This window comes from Symphalangus syndactylus, chromosome 17, assembly GCF_028878055.3.
Source record: "Symphalangus syndactylus isolate Jambi chromosome 17, NHGRI_mSymSyn1-v2.1_pri, whole genome shotgun sequence".
Taxonomy (NCBI): Eukaryota; Metazoa; Chordata; class Mammalia; order Primates; family Hylobatidae; genus Symphalangus; species Symphalangus syndactylus.
Genome location: NC_072439.2, coordinates 85129750 through 85149137, shown reverse-complemented (window position 1 = coordinate 85149137; position 19388 = coordinate 85129750). Strand labels below are relative to the sequence as shown.

General features: G+C 40.7%; 1 protein-coding gene across 3 annotated transcripts in view; it reads left to right on the top strand.

Annotated features, from left to right (window-relative positions):
* MCF2L2 (MCF.2 cell line derived transforming sequence-like 2) overlaps window positions 1-19388 on the top strand; it is a 246513-nt gene that overhangs the window by 46944 nt on the left and 180181 nt on the right. For 2 of the 3 annotated variants that reach the window (XM_063621731.1, XM_063621732.1), the window contains exon 3: window positions 2205-2319. In XM_063621731.1, the coding sequence (XP_063477801.1) occupies window positions 2205-2319 (115 nt within the window). Of the gene's footprint in view, window positions 1-2204; window positions 2320-19388 lie in introns of those variants that run through there. The other variant, XM_063621733.1, reaches the window with a different exon arrangement.

Sequence of the window (19388 nt, the reverse complement as noted above, 5' to 3'; positions counted from 1 at the left end):
TCTCACATGGTTTCATTCCACAGCAATTGGTTTCTGAGCACCTAAGACCCATATTAACAACACTCACAAGAGACTCGTGCAGAAAAACCACAGCGCTAACTTATTCTTTACATAATATACTTATGTTTGCTCAATAACACATTCCTTTTCTTGAAACAAATTTACAATTTACATGGAAAATCAGATTATAAACAGAAGATTCTTATCAGGCTTGGAGTCAGCACCAGAGAGTTGGCTGGATGATCTTACAGTGGTGTCATCAGATAGACTGGTCACATGGGTTGGACTCTCCGAGTGGGCTGGCCCTCTCTCCTTAGGATAGCATTGGCTGTACACCGCCCGCCTTTGCTCCTTTGAGTCCTCCTCTTTTGTAGTTTCTTCTCGGACCACACATCCTCATTAATCACACAATCCCCACACTGATATGTCTGTCTCAGATATGTTGAATACATTCAGTCATTTGTAGTTGGCCTTGCCTTGAGAGCCATGATTCCTCTTCAAGTGGTTTCTCTTCAAGGACATAACTTGGTAGGTGCGTGTAGCTTAAGCTCCTATACCACTGGCTAGGGAAGAGGTTCCCACACCCTCTCAATTCTCTGTGCCTTAGTATCTCAGTCTTTTTTTCATGGCCCCCCAGGCCAAAAACAATAACTAACATGTCAAACAACTTGATATGTATCTATGTCCTAACAACTTAGTGGCTGTTTGAAAAAATAATACATATAAATTAAAATATTATTTTTTCTCTCATTTTTATTCTTAAATAACTACAACTATCTTAAACCTTGCAATCAAACTAGATATCGCGACCTTTATGTCTTGTTCCACATTGGTTTTCATACTGTTTTTGCTTTTTATTCCAGCAAGTACCAAACCCCCAGCTTTACAAAGACGCAACACCATCTACAAGAAATATAATGCAATTTGATGTTGAAATTGGGAACTACTGGGGCCGGGCGTGGTGGCTCATGCCTGTAATCCCAGCACGTTGGGAGGCCGAGGTGGGTGGATCACCTAAAGTCGGGAGTTCGAGACCAGCCTGGCCAACATGGTGAAACCACGTCTCTACTAAAAATACAAAAATTAGCTGGGTGTGGTGGTGCATACCTGTAATCCCAGCTACTCAGGAGGCTGAGGCAGGAGAATCGCTTGAACCTGTGAGTCAGAGGTTGCAGTGAGCCGATATTGCACCATTGCACTCTAGCCTGGGTGACAGTGTGAGACTGTCTCAAAAAAAGGAAAAAGAAATAGGGAACTACCTCAAGCCAGTAGTAGTGCATATGGTGTCTGACAGATGTCAACTGTCACTGTGTTTCCCTCAAAAATTTAAAATAGTCACAGTGCTCCCATGAGTTTACTGTGGTTCCCTGGGTACCTGCGACACAGTTTGGGGACTGTGGGGCTAGAACTTAGTCAAATGACTCCATGTAGCTGCAAGGGGACTGGGAAATAGAATCTATTGAATTTGGTGGTCTCTGCTCTGAATTATATGTTAATTTTCATATTTTTACTTTCACAGGGATATCTTAAATTACTATTTATAAATTCTTGAAGGGAAGCTGATTATTGCTTCATTGTAATAATAATAATTATAATCATGGTCACCATTTTTTGAGCAGTTTTATATAATAAGCACCTTGCTAAGGTGCTTCTCATTTGTGCTGTCACTTAATCCTCACAATACCTTACCACGTAGGTACAAGCATTATTCTTATATAGTAAAATGGTAGGCCATATATATCTATATATAAATATGAAAGAAACACATTATCTTGCCAAAAATCATATAGCAACAATGTGGCAAAGCAGATTTGAACCAGGCTGTCTGATTTCAGCGTTAACTCTCTTAACCACCACGCAATATTACTTTTGACACTTACTGACTACAAAAATGAAGAGCAATATTACATATTTGTGTTGGCATGATTTACTATTCTGCCTATGCTGAATAATTAAATCAGTATTACCTTTTACACAGTAACACTCTTCAAAGGATTCAAAAATTGAATTCTTACAATGCCATGGAGCCAGCATGAATGAGAAGAGAGACTTGTTCAAAATACCTGTGTTAACTTCTCCCAAATTCTAGTCTGAGATAATATAGGTAGGAAAAGAGGTGACCGATATTCTTTCGCCCAACTTCCCTGCAGAGGTGTGACATGGCGACATTTTGCTAACATCTTGACCACCTGTTTTTGTTGCAGGAGGCCGAGGGGAGGATGGCGCCCCCATCATCACGTTCCCAGAGTTTTCGGGGTTCAAACACATCCCAGATGAAGACTTCCTGAATGTCATGACCTACCTGACTAGCATCCCCAGGTGAGCCGAGCACAGTGTCCTGCTGCCTTAGGCACTGGCTTTATTCCACACTTCCCATGGGGCAGGGCTGGGTTGAGACATATAGTTCCATGAGTACGGTTTACCCTGCTATGCATAATAACCCAGCTGGCTTCTGTCATCCATCAGTCACGAACAAGGAATGTGGAAAGGGACTGGAAAACAATGACAAACAAGTCTCAGTTTTGACTCTCTTGTGCACACAGGAGGGACAGAATAAATATGGTTGGGTGGATGGAAAACTGATTGAGCAGCTGTGTTGCCTTTGTTCCTTAGGCTTTTGCTTTCTTTTTATTGTTTATTTTTGAGATGGAGTCTTGCTCTGTTGCCCAGGCTGGAGTGCAGTGGCACGATTTTGGCTCACTGCAACCTCCGCCTCCTGGGTTCAAGCAATTTCCAGCTAATTTTTGTATTTTTTTTTTTTTCAGCAGAGAGGGGTTTCACTATGTTGGCCAGGCTGATCTCGAACTCCTAACCTCAAGTGATCCGCCTGCCTTGGCCTCCCAAAGTGCTAGGATTACAGGCTTGAGCCACCGTGCCCAGCCTAGGCTGTTGTTTTAGCTAAAGGTTATTCTGGCTTCCTGGGTCACGTTGTCTAGGACACATGACCCTTGTTTAAGGAACTCCAACTGTGTCAGGAGTTATTTGTCTCTCCGAAATAAGAAAATTAGGGGCAGATTGTTGTCATTGTCATTGTCAGATGGAGAAACTAAGGCACAGAGCAAGGAAACTACAAGGCCAGGGAAAAAAACTGTGCTTGTAGCTGAGCCCATGATAGAAATGCTTTCTGGCATCTTCTCCTCCCACCCTCTCCAGCCTGGGCCTCAACTCTTTATGCCGCTTAAATCAGTACATGCCCAGGTCTTCGAGGGGATGGAGTGTGGGCAGAGTCCACATTGGTCACCACCATTTCACAGACAGGGGCAGAGCGGGGTCCAAACCCCCTCCTTAGGCAGTGCTGTGTCCACCTTTAGCAGAGAAGACTTGGTTGGGAAAGGCCTTCCCTCCATGGGTTTGCATTGCTTATGAGCCCCCACCCCTCCCTTGACTATGGTGTGGTTTAGAATGTACACAGTGGCCAGATGTGTGGTATTTTGCCTGCTTTCCATCTGCCTTCTATGATTTAGAGGTAAACAGCAGCTTTGTGACTGAGAGGCCGCCTGGAGTCTGATACCACTTGTGGAGATTAGGAAGTTGATTGCTTTAACCAAACCCACTTGAAAAATATGTTTTTTCTTTTACACCTTTTTCTTTAGTTTTTTCTTTTGCCCATCTTATTTCTTCAGGGAAGGTTTTGGATTTATTTTGAATGCATTTCTTCAAAGTTAGTACTTAAATATATTTCATCAATTTCCTCCTTTCCTCCTCCCTGCCACTGCCATATGCCATGCATTAATGCAGATAGAAGGTTGTGGGGAATCCTTTGTTGCTGTGAGGGAAAGACACCACACCTGTCTCACGGCTTTGCTCAGGTGTTTCTCTGCAGGACACCTCTGCCCCTCTTCTAGGCCTGACTCATACACATTCATCAACCCTCAACTCTGACCTCATCTCTTCGATGAAATCATCCCTCACCCAAGTTCTGCTTTCACAGAATCTTTTTTTAAATTTCCACAGAACACCAAGGTTTACCTTTGTCTATGGAAATTATTTGTCTATGGAAATTATTTCTGCCTCTCCTAGTAGATTGTGAACTTTTTAAGAGTAGGGGCCAATGCTTTGCTTTTCTTCTCTTTCTTTTTTAAAATCTCCAGCCCTAGCACAGTGCCCAACACATGGTTGGTTCTCAAAAGCAATGTTGGTAGAGTTTTCAGTTTTGATAATGATTCATTGCAAACAAATGGTATTTGTTGTAGGGTGATGAAGGGGTTAAAATATGCTATTCTGTACTATGCGCCATAAAAAAGAATGAGTTCATGTCCTTTGCAGGGACATGGATGAAGCTGGAAGCTATCATCCTCAGCAAACTAACACAGGAACAGAAAACCAAACACCGCATGTACTCACTCATAAGTAGGAGTTGAACAATGAGAACACATGGACACAGGGAGGGGAACATCACACACCGGGGCCTGTTGGTGAGTCAGGGACGAGGGGAAGGAGAGCATTAGGACAAATACCTAATGCATGCAGGGCTTAAAACCTGGATGATGGGTTGACAGGTAAAGCAAACCACCGTGGCACATGTATACCTATGTAACAAACCTGCACGTTCTGTACATGTATCCCAGAACTTAAAGTAAAAATTAAAAAATACCATTCTGGCATGTTGACTATTTAAGTTAAAAGCACTTGAAAAACAGCAGGTACAAGAAGATCACTTTGACCTTTGTGCTGTTTCTTAAGAGGAGAAGATGGAATTCCTATGTGAAAGACACTCTCTAGGGACTGGAAGGAAAAGTAACTTAGAGAATATTGGACAGACCTTGTTAGAAATTCTATTTTTTAAGCTTCCCCACATAATTTAGTCACATTTTCATAGTTTATTATTTTTTATTCAATCCAATATATAAGTAACTGACTCTAACTGATTCTTTGGGTCTTCATTTCCTTATGAGGGCTCTTGTGCCATGTAAAACATTTATGAATAAATTTTTATGCTTTTCTCATGTTAATCTATGTTTTGTCGATTTAACTCTTGGATCCAGCCAGGACTCTAAGACAATAGAGGTGAAGTTTTTCCATTCCTACAGTGAGAAGGGGGACCCTGACAGAGAGAGGGGAACCCCAGCTCTTCATTCCTGCCTTTATCAACCTGGGCTTTAAGAAGTTGAACTCTGTCTTTGGTCCAGAGGCATTTCAGCACAATATCACCTCAGTTTAGCAGCTTCTTCTGCGGGAGCGGCAAGGAAGAGGGTGAACAGGGATGTAGACAATAGAAGGAGTGACCCCTGTCCCCATTCTCCTTATATTTGTTTTAAGTTCAATGTCTAGTTTTACTTAATCCCCAGGGATACAGTCAAATGCTAAGTTAAATGGAGGATTTTCCTTTTGCATTTGCAGCCTTTGCCAAATCACGCTGAAGATAGCTCAGCCCCCCGGACTGTGTGGCAAGAAGCAGGCAGGGTTATCACCCCTATCTCACAGATGGAGATGAGGAGATCAAACAGGGGCTTCTGTTTTGGATTTCTTTGCTCTACTGTAGGCTCCTGGTACAATTTCTTGTGACCTAGGGAATATTTTCTTTTCCTAGAATGCTGTTTGTCTTTCGGGAAAGAGTGGCTGTCTGGCCAGTTCTTCCCCTCCCCTTTCTTCTTCCGCTTTTGCTCACACTACTTGTTGCCCCTCCCCTGTTCCTTTCCTCAAAAAGTGGAGACAAAGGGTGAGAAGACCTAAAAAGGGAACTTGACTTGGACCTATGTCTAATTTCCATGTCAGATTTCAAAGAATGAAACCACCCTTGTTCGTTTTATGACTCCTATTTATCACAATTTGCATCTTTTTGTACGTTACGTAGTTATCCAGTACCAGAGTCCTTCCCAATTGCAAAATGTTTTAGACAGGTGGCAGAGGGCTCATGGATGGAATAAAAAAGAATTGAAACACTAGAATAGGAAAATGGCAGGATAATTGGGGTTGGGAAATGTTATCTTTGTGCCTGAAATTAATTAGGATCTTGCATTGTGAGTGGGTTAGGCAGGTACAGAAAGGCTTCCCACAGTAATTCATTCTTCAGCAGACCTCTGTGAGAGCCCACAGCATGTAGGGTGCGGTGTACGATGCTGTAAAGGACTGAAAAACCTCAAGACGATGTCTCGGACCACAGGAAACTCATCACACGACTCTGTTATCAATATTTTGTGAAATATGTAAATAAAGTGCTATAGGAGCTCAGAAGACAGAAAGTCACTTCGACAGGAAAAACAGGGAAAACTTCAGGAAAAAAGAGGGTTTCAATCCAGATCCGTAAGAGAGGGTTCTTTGATCTTATGTGGGAAAGAAGTCAAGGTGAGTTACAAAATGCAGTGAAAGAAGCAAGCTTATTAGAAACTACTCTATTACAGAGGAAGGGCGCCCTCAGAAAGCAAAAGGAGGAGTGCATCAACTTTAAGTTTTTCTTATATAGGGGTCTTGTCTATATAAAGATTAAACTAAGCTGTGCCTATGAGCGGATGAGCAGACAGTGTGACACAACTTATTATTCTATTGATTTAAAGAAAACTATCCTTGACATTTTAGTGTGTGAGAATATCAAAGCATAACTATAATTTTTTGAAAACATATATTGTTATGGTATTGGGACATCTGGACTTTCTGTTGTTGTAGTATCCTTAGGCTGTTTTCTCAACCATAAACATCTTATGACCATGGGTCCTGGTTGGCAAGGAATGTGCCTTGTTAGTCTCAAGATGGAGCTGAACTTAAAATTGTGTCACCTTCGCTCTCCTAGGCTCCTGCCTCCCTAACAAAATGTCCTTGAAGGGATGGTACAGTTTCTACAGATAGGTATAGAAGGGAGCATTCCACAGAGAGAACAGAATAGTGTTGAAGAGCTTTGAACACAGCCCAAACCTGGATTGAAATCCAGATCCTATTGCTCACTAGCTAGGTGGTCTGGGGCAAATGACCTGGCTTCTCTTTTCTTTTCTTTTCTTTTCTTTTCTTTTCTTTTCTTTTCTTTTCTTTTCTTTTCTTTTCTTTTCTTTCTTTCTTTCTTTCTTTTTCTTTCTTTCTTTCTTTCTCTTTCTTTCTTTCTTTCTCTCTCTCTTTCTCTCTCTCTCTCTCTTTCTTTCTCTTTCTCTCTCTCTCTCTTTCTTCTTTCTTTCTTTCTTTTTTTTGACGGAGTTTCGCTCTTGTCGCCCAGACTGGAGTGCAGTGGCGCGATCTTGGCTCCCTGCAATCTCTGCCTCCCGGGTCGAAGTGATTCTCCTACCTCAGCCTCCCGAGTAGCTGGGATTACAGACACGCGCCACCACGCCCAGCTACTTTTTGTATTTTTAGGAGAGATAGAGTTTCACCACGTTGGCCAGGATGGTCTCAATCTCTTGACTTTGTGATCCGCCCGCTTCAGCCTCCCGAAGTGCTGGGATTACGGGCGTGAGCCACTGCGCCCAGCCGACCTGGCTTCTTTTTCTATCAGACGCAGGGTCCAAAGTTTTCAACAGAGCATATTTGGGGAATTACAGAGCATCCCGGTTCACCAGAACAGAGTGAGGCTGCTTTTCAGACGGTATTGAGAAAGGAGGGCTAGAAAGAGGTGGAAACAGATTGGGCAAGGCCTTTACCCCCAAGTTAAGGAGTTGAGGCACAGTGAGCAGGAAGAGGCCATTTTCCTGCAAGAGGGTTTGAGGAGCAGAGTGAGGAGCAGATTGATCTGGTGGTGGTGTGCAGGATAGATTGGAGGGAGCAGGAAAAGGAGGCAGGGAGACCAATTAGGGGATTCTATACTGAGACAGGTGCAAAAGGAAGAGGGATGATGGCATGAGAACTGGATAGGAAGGGATGGACAAGAAGACAGGCATTGGGGACAGGTGGAGGTCGGGAAGGAGGAAGAGGGAGAAGCTGAGGAAGAGGGAGAAGCTACGGAAGATGCTTGGTTTTAGGAGCCTTACAATTGTATCCTATTACTCTAAGTCTGGTGTGTGGAGTATTCTGTGTGGAATTCAGGCCTCATTTTGGTTTTGATGGTCTCATCGTGATTTATTTTAAAACTTTTTCTTATCAAAGCCATGCTAAGACAATGGTTCTCAACCTCAACTGCATTTTAGGATTGCCTAGGGAGATTTTAATTCCCAATGTCCAGACTATAATTCAGATGAATTACATCAGGATTTCTGGGGGTGAAACCTGGATTTTCAGTGGTGTCTAAATCTCACCGGTGATCCACATGTGCAGCCAGGGGTGAGAGTGTCTGTGCTAGGAGCGGATAGGGAGAAGCTATGGTGAGACAGAACAGACATTTGAGGGATGTGAAGAAGAAAACCTGGAATCAGACTTAGCTTTCGGATAAAGTGAGGTGGCAGTGAATGTGCAGAAATTGAAAGTCGGAGGGAGGGCTGTTCCCATGTCCTTTACTTTTGCTATCACAGTTCTGTATTTCTTTCCTTAAAATCAATATATAAAAAGATTCAATTTCTTGAGCTTCCTTGACCCTGGAATTTCTTTGTGAATTATGTATAGTACTGTACATAAGGAACTATTACAAACCTTCCCACATGAATCTTATGGTATTAAAATAAGTAAATATTCAAAAATACACAGAAATCATTACCACATCACCATTCTGTTTCCAAAAACAGCTGAGGGCCAGTTTTAGCCCATCAGGTGCCATCTGCTATATAAATTGTACTACTAGTGGTTTTCACAGTCCAGCTTATAACAATAGCACAATAAATCCTAGCAGTCCTTTTCTCAGAATGCAAGATATTGTCATTTAAAACATATCACCTGTGGCTGCAGAGTAGAGCCAGGTGGTCTGAAAAGGCATTAGTAAAATATTCTCAGCGACAGAGATGGAGCTGAACTTGGGTCACCCTTGGTCTCCTAGGCTCCTGCCTCCCTAACAAAATGTCCTTGAAGGATGGGACAGTTTAACTGCGTTTCAATCATAGTATCATAGTTGTTGGTCCTGCAAATCAACATTTGTATAACTAAGCATGGATATTTATCACTGTGTTTCTCTACTCAGTTTTCTTATTTTAACTCCCAGTTCTGGGTTCATTATTAGAAATGGATTGGAGAAAGTACAAGAGCAGTATTTCATATCAGTGGTTAATTTTGTGATTGTTTCTATTTCTTTCTTTCTTTTCTTTCTTTTTTTTTTTTGAGACCGAGTCCCACTCTGTTGCCCAGGCTGGAGTGCAGTGGCGTGATCTTGGCTCACTGCAACCTCCGCCTCCCGGGTTCAGGTGATTCTCCTGCCTCAGCCTCCCGAGTAGCTGAGACTACAGGCACGTGACACCATGCCCGGTTAATTTTTGTATTTCTAGTAGAGACGGGGTTTCACCATGTTGGCCAGGCTGGGATTGTTTCTGTTTCTAAAGGACTTTTCTATACGGAATCTGTTGAGGGACCTATTTAATTCAGCGTAATTTTTCTACATTCATTTTCCTCACATACAGTGTGATGAATAGTCTTTGGTGTTATCTGTGTCCTCTTTTATGATAAGTGGCCTAAAATGCGGTCTGATATTAGTACTCTAGGAAGGAATAGGAGAAAAACAGTGTTATTTTTTGGCCTGTGAATTGTGATGAGACTTACTCCTTTGTACTGAAAGACTCAGTGGGATTATAACAACTACTCAGCTTTAGAAACCAACCTCGCCAGAGAAGTGAGTGCAATCTGGGCCTCTTACTATTATGAAGTGTGAAGGGAGAATAAATCTCAAATCATTAAGCCAAAGGGAAGTGAAGCTGGGAAGTGCATCAGACAAACGTGCCTCCCATTTTATTCCTAAAGAAGATAGCTACAAAGATAAAAAACTATATACCTCCCTAAAGATAAAAAAAACTATATACCTCCCTCACTATTTGCCCACAAGGAATTCCTTATGGAAAAAAGACGGAAAGTACTCAGTTATCCCTCTGCCCCTGTGAGACACGCCTATCTGATTGCTTCCTCTGCCCTCCTGTTTCACTAAGCCAAATGGAGGCATAAGTGACTATTCCTCTACCCTCTTCTCACATGTAAATTGTGTATTGTGTAAAAGGCTGATCAGAGGCCGGGTGTGGTGGCTTACACCCATAATCCCAGCACTTTGGGAGGCTGAGGGGGGCGAATCACTTGAAGTCAGGAGTTCAAAAACAGCCTAGCCAACATGTTGAAGCCCCATCTCTACTTAAAAAAAAAAAATAGAAAAATTAGCCAGGCATGGTGGCACGTGCCTGTAATCCCAGCTACTTGGGAGGCTGAGACAGGAGAACTGCTTAGACCCAGGAGGCGGAGGTTGCAGTGAGCTGAGATCACCCCACTGCACTACAGCCTGGGTGACACAGTGAGGCTCCGTCTCAAAAAAAAAAAAGGCTTATCAGAGACTCAAAAGAATGCAACCTTTTGTCTCTTACCTACCTGTGAACTGGAAGCCCCCCTCACCCATGGAGTTGTCCTGCCTTTCCGGAATGACTAATGGACATCTTATGTGCATAGATTGATGTCTGATGTCTCCTTAAAATGTATAAAAGCAAGCTGTGCCTTGAGCACCTTGGGTACATGTTGTCAGGACCTCCTGAGGCTGTGTCATGGGTGCGACCTTACCTTTGGCAAAATAAACTTTCTAAATTGATTGAGACCTGTCTCAGATACTTTTGGCACAGAAGGCAATGGAAAATACTGTTTTTCAGGTGTCTAAACAACATTAACGAGCAAAAGTGCTGCTTTGATGGAGTAGCTGGGGTAAGGTGTGGTTTTCGCTGGACTGGCTGTGGAACTGTGTCCAAAGAGTCAGGGAGATGAATTCGTTCATCTGACTCGTCAGGATAGGAATCCAGAGTGTACAGTCATGTGGGTAGCTGTGTTGCCCAAGGAGGGTAGATTTGCTTCAGAGCCCTCAGGGGAGGATACTGGAGAGGCTAGATTTTGGGCACCCAACTGAGGCCTGAAATCAGAAGGCACTCCGTGGGTTTATTAAGAGTAAATGGTGGCACTAGCAAGTAAGTCTTACATGTCACGGGAATTTAAGTAAATTGTACTAAAGGGCAGGAAAGAAAGTTAATATGCCAGGTTCTTGTCCTTCTCTATTTAAAAGCTCAGGGTGTGATGTTACTTCTTCCCAGTAGAATGACCTCATGTGTGTATAATGGCTTTTCTTTGTTCATTTGCCTGGGTGATTGTTAGAATACCTCCTTGCTGTTCTGTCTTTGCGTCATCTATTCTGTTCTGTTTAGATAGGAACCCACGTTCCATCTTTCGACATTTCAATTTAGATTGCTTCAGAAATTCAAAACACAACTTTTGCTTGAATTTATGAGTGCTAATGATTATAAACATCTGGAATTTGGTCTTAGTGGAATTATTGATGCAGGATTTTTCTTCTTGGTCACTTGGCAAGCCAGAGACCCCCGGCCTTGCCCGATGCCCCACCCAGGCCTTGCTTGGCCACACTACTGAGCCCCAGCTCACCTGTGTTATAGCTTGCATCCGTATCTGCTAGTTCCACATGACAGTGTGGAAAAACAATTAGGAAAGGATAGGTATATATAAAATACGTGAGGGGTGGGGATCCATCACAGGAAAGCTCGACAAATGGGAAGACAAGTTCTCAATCGGGTCCGAGGATTTAACTTGTAGCTTGGCTTTCAGGCTTTAAACTATCTTCAGCTTGCGGGGGGGTTTCACCAGGGGCCTGCCCGTATCTACCTGGGCATTTGGCTGCCTCCTGCCACTCTCATGATCAATTATAAAGATGATAGCCACATTCCATAATAAGCAGCCTCCTCTCCTATTTATTATGTGATATGGGTTGTTATAGTGAAGGGGTGGTCCGAGGAATTGAGATGAAGTCGGAGAAGTTAGTGGGTGAGGGATTAGCTATAAAATTTGTGAATGTTGCTTTTTTAAAATCAAACTTTGGGTGTCGAGTAGACAACTGTTTCATGCCTTCCAACATTCATTATGCGATCAAGAAAGTTTTCCAAGACTATGAGCCAGAAAGGGCTTGACTTTTTACTATTTATTTGCTATTGTCAACTAAAGAATGAGGAGGTCCATAAATTTGGAAAGGAGAACTTTATTTCTCATAAAGAGTCCCAACCTGCAGGGTGACCATTCTGACAGGCTGGGAAGCATAGCCTCCTGCCAGAAGCTGGAAATGGACTCTTCAAGAGAGGGTCTAGAGGGAACAGGAATTTATGCTGAGCAGGGTGGCCAAATATACGTATTCAATAAGCTATAGGAAGAGTCTGAATATTTATACAAGGAGAAACGTGCACATGCACAATTGAGCTTCTTGCCCCTTCATGGGTCCCATGTACAAAAAATGGCAGCATTAGCGTGATCTGAGGGTGGAATATTTGGCCCTCTTGATCAAAAAGGGAAGCAGAAGACATGAAAACCCTTACTGCACATTCTCTATAGACTGGCCAGAACCACTCTGTGATCAGTGGCCTTTTATCAGGCAAAAAAGGAGAAGCAGTGTTGGGTGGTTGGTTAGTATCAGTGGTAGAGTCTTTTGAAAGGGCTGGTTTCTGTGAAAGCCTTAGGGAAAAAAGCCTAATTGTGGTTAGTAAGGGAGGGGGATAATGAGGCGTGTAAGACTGCTCATTCCATCATGGCCTAGAACTCAGTTTTCAAGGTTACCCTGAGGTTCCCTTGGCTAAGAGATGATCTATTCGGTCAGTTGGGGGACTTAGAATTTTATTTTCAGCTTACACTATTAAGTGACTTTTTACTATTTATTATTTACTATTCTATTGTGTGAAGAATATGGGGAAGGATTCTAGTACCATTGCCAGAATTAGTCCACACACTTATTAAAGGATTCTAGGCATTTGCACAAATACCTTTATGATTGAATAATCTTTATGAATTTCATGGGTTCATAAAAATTATCATCCTCATGGAGATGATAAACATGGCATCAAATTAAGTAATGATGTACATTCAGTATTATTAATCAGAATAGTCCAGGGCAGAGGTCAGCCAACTTTTTCTGTAAAGAACCAGAGAGGAAAAATATTTTAGGCTTTTGTTTTGTTTTGTTTGTTTGCTCTGTCGCCCAGGCTGGAGTGCAGTGGCACAATCTCGGCTCACTGCAACCTCCGCCTCCTGGGTTCAAGCAATTCTCCTGCCTCAGCCTCTCAAGTAGCTGGGATTACAGGCACGTGCCACTACGCCTGGCTAATTTTTGTATTTTTAGTAGAGACGGAGTTTCACCATGTTGGCCAGGCTGGTCTTGAACTCCTGACCTCGAGTGATTTGCCTGCCATGGCCTCCCAAAGTGCTGGGATTACAGGCATAAGCTACTGCGTCAGGCCTATTTTAGGCTTTTTGAGCCATAGTATCTCTACCTCAACTACTGAACTCTACTGTTGTAGCTCAAAAGCAACCATAGACAATACTTAAATGACTATGGCTGTGTTCCAATTAAACTCTATTTACAAAGATGAGAGTGGGGTGGATTTGGCAGATGGATGGTAGTTTACTGGCCAGTAGTCTAGATTAGTGGTTCTCATACATTAGGACACAATAGAATCACTTGGAGGGCTTTTTAAGACACAAATTGCTGGTCCCAACCTGAGATTTCTGATTCAGTAAGTCTAGGCCTAGGGCCAAATAATTTGCATTTCAAACAAGTTCCCAAGAGATGCTGATGCTGCTGGTCTGGCGAACACACTTTGTGAACTCTTGGTGTAGTCCAAGCTCATTTACAGAGGTGGATACTAAGACCATGAAGAAAGGACTTGAGTAAACTCACAAGCTGGTAAAGGGAAAACTTAGGGCTTGATTAGGATTTAGATTTTCTGGCCCCTGGCCCTACCATGTCATGCAGTTTTCAAATGATATAATGGTGGTTAGCTCCATGATACTAACTTGCATATTTATGTCTGTATTTCTTGATTCATTGACTTTAGACAGTATCTTGTGTTTCTTTACTGTGAAAAATGAGTTTTGCATGTTATGATGCTTTCTCTCTCCTCACTCCCTCTCATTCTCTAATTTTTGTTAGTTACATTGTTCTTTTTAGATCACATACTGGTGATTTAAATTGAAACAACATACTTAACTTCTTTTTGGTGATCCAGCTACCTTAGATAGTATCTGTTGATTTTCTACCACGTGTCTCCGTCTTTCTTTATGCTCGTCCTTCATGTTCTTCTACCTATTATATAATGTTGCTAAGATTTAGAATGTATTTACATTTATTCTACAAGTAGATTTTTTTTCTCTGACTATAGGTTGATTTTAAGTAATAGAAATCTCTAGGCCAGGCACAGTGGCTCACGCCTGTAATCCCTGCACTTTGGGAGGCTGAGGTGGGTGGGTCACCTGAGGTCAGGAACTCGAGACCAGCCTGGCCAACATGGTGAAATCCCATCTCTACTAAAAATACAAAAAAAAGTAGCCTGATGTGGTGGCGGGTGCCTGTAATCTCCAGCTACTTGGGAGGCTGAGGCAGGAGAATTGCTTGAACCCAGGAAGCAGAGGTTGCAGTATGCCCAGACGGTGCCGTTGCACTCCAGCCTGGGCAACAAGAAAGAAACTCCATCTCAAAAAAAAAAAAAAAAAAAGAAAGAAAAAGAAAAGAAACCATTAAAATGCATTTATATGCATTCTGTGATGTATATTATGTATACATAATAGATTGGACCTCTCAAGTGACAGATGTAATCCTATGTCATTAAACCTGTATCACTGAAAGGAGGAAGCACAAATGGTAAAGTAAAATGGGTTCTCTTTCCTTATACCCCATCAGTTACTCAAAATCATGCCATAATTTAATTCATTTCAGATTCAGACAATGACTTTTTTATGTACATTTTCACCTGGCATTTCTAATTGCCCTTCTTTTTTCCCTATTTACAGAAGTGGCATAGATCTTTATTGCATTATTACTATCTTGCAGATTCTTTATTATAGAGTGTGCAATGCATACACTTACTTCTTGAAGATATTCTTTTGAGGCCCTCCGGCCTGCTCTTATAATTCGGGGTTGTTGCTGTCTAGATCTACTGCAAGCTGTCAGCCTGGGAGTGTTTTTCATTGTGTCTCTGGGAAAGTCCCCTCTATTTTGGATTTCATTTTCATTGAAACACTTAGAAATTATTTTATCTTCCAAAAGTATGTATGGTAAATAATTTTTTTTTTTTTGAGATGGAGTCTTGCTCCGTTGCCCAGGCTGGAGTGCAGTGGTGCAATCTCGGCTCACTGCAGCCTCTGCTGGCACTGGGTTCCAGCGATTCTCCTGCTTCAGCCTCTCGCATAGCTGGGATTACCAGCACACGCCACCACGCCTAGCTAAGTTTTGTATTTTTAGTAGAGACAGGATTTCACCATGTTGGCCAGGTTGGTCTTGAACTTCTGATCTCAGGTGATCTGCCCGCCTGCTGGGATTACAGACATGAGCCACTGCGCCCGGTCGGTAAATAAATCTTAACAGTACCTTGAACATTTGAAAATGGCTATATTTGTCCTCGTATTTGATTAGTAGTTTGGCTGGGAATGGAATTTTTTTATGTAAAAAACATTGATCCACTGATTTGTAGCATCCAGTGTTACTGATAACAATGCAATCCTTCTCACAAAGATCTGTCTCATTTCTTTATAGGTGAACTGTTTACTTTGTTGTAGGTTTGAAATTTCAAACATTTTTCCTTCTTTCTCCTGGGCCTTCAAACCTGCGTAAAGTCTTTCTTAGGCTTAGAATTCTTTTCACTATTGTTTCTTTGAGTATTTGTCCCCTCCAACTCTATTTTCTGCTTCTATTTCTATTTTTCATCTGTTTATCACTTTACTTTTTACTCATATATATGTACTGAATTGTCTATTCATGTTTTTGCGTTATTCTTCTATTGAGTTTTTGATTTTTATTATTCTCTCATTTTTTTGAAGAATTCTTTATGTAATTGATATATTAGCCCTTTATCTGTGATGTATATTGCAAATATTTTTCTCTTACTTCTTAATTTGTCCTTTGTGTTTGCTTAGGATGTTTTTTGCCATGAAGAAATTTTATGTCATCAAATGTATTGATTTTTCTTTTATTGTATCTGAATTTTGAGTCATTGTTAGAAAGCTTTCCTAAATCTAGGTTACAGAGTAATTCATCTAGGCTTTCATGTAATATAGTATGCTTTCTATTTTTACTGTCAGCTCTGATGAGATTGTTTGTGGTGGGTATGAAGTATAGATCCAAGTTTATCTTTCTCGAAATGGCTATTCAGTTATCTGAACACCATTAATTTTAAAAGTCCATCTTTGCCTCGGTGACTTGAGAATTAATTGATGTGTCTGTCTATTCATAAATGAGCAACAAACTTTTAATTATAGAGGATTTACGTTGTTTAATATCTAGTGAGATTAATCACTTCTCCCCTTCCCTTAAGCTTTGCCTTCTTTTCCAGTGTTTTCCCAACTGTTCTTTCCTGTTTTCTATTTGTCTAGCTTCATGAAAAAGAAAAGAAAAGCTTGTTGATCTTGTCATTGGGACTATGTTAAATTTATAAATCAAGGTAGGGCAAAGTGAAATTTTTCTTGTGTTAAAATCACCCTATCAAAAAGAAGTGTCTTTCTATTTGTTCAAGTCTACTTTTGTGTCTTTCAGGAATATTTACAATTTTTTTCTGGCATAGTTTTGTACTTTTATTGTTAAGTTTTTGATCTCTTGTTGCTATTGTAAATGAGATCTATCCACCATTATATCCTTTAACGGGTAATTTTACTTTTTGTACTGTCTTTATTAAGTTTAGATATCAATATTATACTGGCTTTATAAATAGTATTTTAAAGTCTTCTTTCATTTTTTAAAGCTCTGAAACAATTTTGTGGCATTGAGACTATGTGTATATGGTTATTGATTTTGTAGAATTCACCTGTGAAACCATCTGGGCCTTGATAACTTTCTCTTTCAGCTAAATTGGTCCTGTTTAAGTTTTACATTTCCGATGAGGTTAATTTAAGTAACCTATATTTTCCTAGGAAATTACTTATTTATATCCAGGTTTTCAAAGCTTTTTGCATAGGGGTGTGCAAAGTCGTTTCTTAGGGATTTTTAATTTTTTGTTTCAGTTCCTTGTGCCGTTTCTTATTTTGTGTACCTGTGCTTTCCCCTTCCTCCCCTCCTCTTTTTTCTTCTTAAGTTAGCTAGTGGTTAATTTATTTTGTTAATTTTAAAAGTAGGACTTTGACTTACTAATTAGATCTATTGGTTTTACCATTCTCTACCTTATTCATTTCTGCCTTTATCTTTTTTTTTTTTTGAGACGGAGTCTTGCTCTGTTGCCCAGGCTGGAGTGCAGTGGCGCAATCTCGGCTCACTGCAAGCCCCACCTCCCGTGTTCACGCCATTCTCCTGCCTCAGCCTCCTGAGTAGCTGGGACTACAGGCGCCCGCCACCACGCCCGGCTAATTTTTTTTTTTTGTATTTTTAGTAGAGACGGGGTTTCACCGTGTTAGCCAAGATGGTCTCGATTTTCTGACCTCGTGATCTGCCTGCCTCGGCCTCCCAAAGTGCTGAGATTACAGACGTGAGCCCCTGCGCCGGCCCTCTGCCTTTATCTTTAATATTGTCTTCCTGTTCTTCCTTTTGGTTTGCTTCATTTTCTCTCATTTTTGAGTGGATAATTTATTTAATTCATTTATCTTGATGATATAAATGTTTAAGTCTGCGAATTGTCTCCATTCACTACTTTAAACAAACCCACAAATTCTGATATGTAGTGTTTTCTTTGTCATTATATTTTAGAAATTCTGAAATTTTACTTTACATTTTCCCTTTACCAAAGAGTTATTAATAGTAAATTTTTAAAATTTTCAAGCGTTTTCTTTGTGGCCTTACATCGTGATCAATTTCTGTGGATGTTCCATGTGTACTTTAGAAGATGGTGAATCCTCTGTTATTGGCATGTAAAGCTTAAGACATATTCATTATTTCTTCCTTATTGATTATGTCGTGTAGGTCTTTTATAACTTTATTGATATGTTGTCTCTTTGCTCTGTCTTGTACTGAAAGTAGTATATTAAAATCTCCTATTTAAAGTGCATTTCTTTCTACCTGCTTTTGAGACAGGGTCTCACCCTGTCTCTTAGGCTAGTGTGCAGTGGCGTGATCATGGCTCACTACAGCCTCAACCTTCCCGAGCTCAAGTGATTCTCTCACCTCAGCCTCCCGAGTAGCTGGGTCTACAGACATGCACCACCATGCCTGGCTAATTATTTATTTTTTTGTAGAGATGGGGTCTCCCTATGTTGCCCACGCTAGTCTCAAACTTAGTAATATATATTTAAGTTTTTCCATGTCTTCTCATGGCTTAAAGCTCATTTCTTTTTAGTGCTAAATAATATTCCAGTGTCTGGTGTGCCACAGTTTGTTTTTCCATTTATCTGCATCATGGGTATTTTCAGGTTTTGGCAATTATGAATAAAGCTTCTATAAACATCTGTGTGCAGGTTTTTGTGTTTATATACATCTCTGGCTCATTTGGGTAAATACTAAAGAGCAAAATTAATGGATCTTATGGTAAGAGTATGTGTAGTTTTGTTATGGTAAGAGTATGTGTAGTTTTGTAAGAAACTGCCTAACCATCTTCTAAAGTGGCTGTGCTATGTTGCATTCCCACCAGCAGTGAATGAGAGTTCCTGTTGCTCTTTGCCAGCATTTGGTGTTGTCAATGTTTAGGATTTTGATCTTTCTAATATATATGGTAGTATCTCATTGTTGTTTTAATCTGCATTTCCCCAGTGACATATGATGTTGAACATCTTTTCATATGTTTATTTGTCATCTGTAAATCTTCTTTAGTGAGGTGCTGTTCAGGTCTTTTGCCCATTTTTAAATTGGGTTGTTCATTTTCTTATTGTTGAGTTTTAACAGTTCTTTGTATATTTTAGATAATATTTCTTTATAAAATATAAAGATATAAAGAAATGTATCTTGTCTTCTCATTCTACTGAAAGTAAACATTTTTTATTCTAATTTTCTTTTTTTCTTTGTTATAGTAGCTTTATGTAGATGACTACTGCTTGCATCTTGCATTTAATTGACAGGGTTGGTGGTTTGGGTGGTTTACAAGATTTCTAGTTCAAGAATATCATCTTCTCTTAGTGTATCTAAACGTAGTTTCTTTGATAGATGGCCTTAAAAACTTTTTTTTTCAGAGGTTAAGGGAAGGGATTTGTATCTTTGTCTTTTTTTTTTTTTTAATCCTGTAAGATGCTAAATTTTACCTATTACTTCTTTTTGCCTTTACCAGACAGCCACCATCTTGCCTTTCTTTTCATTTTCTCTCCCAGAAGCTATGCCTTTCCAAGACTGCCTCTTTGATTCCTTCTCTAGTCAGTGCCCTGATGCTCTGGAACTCTTTTTCAGTACAGATTATCTCTTCTCCAAAATTCTTGAGACAAGAGGCTGGGTGTGGTGGCTCATGCCTGTAATCCCAGCACTTTGGGAGGCCGAGGCG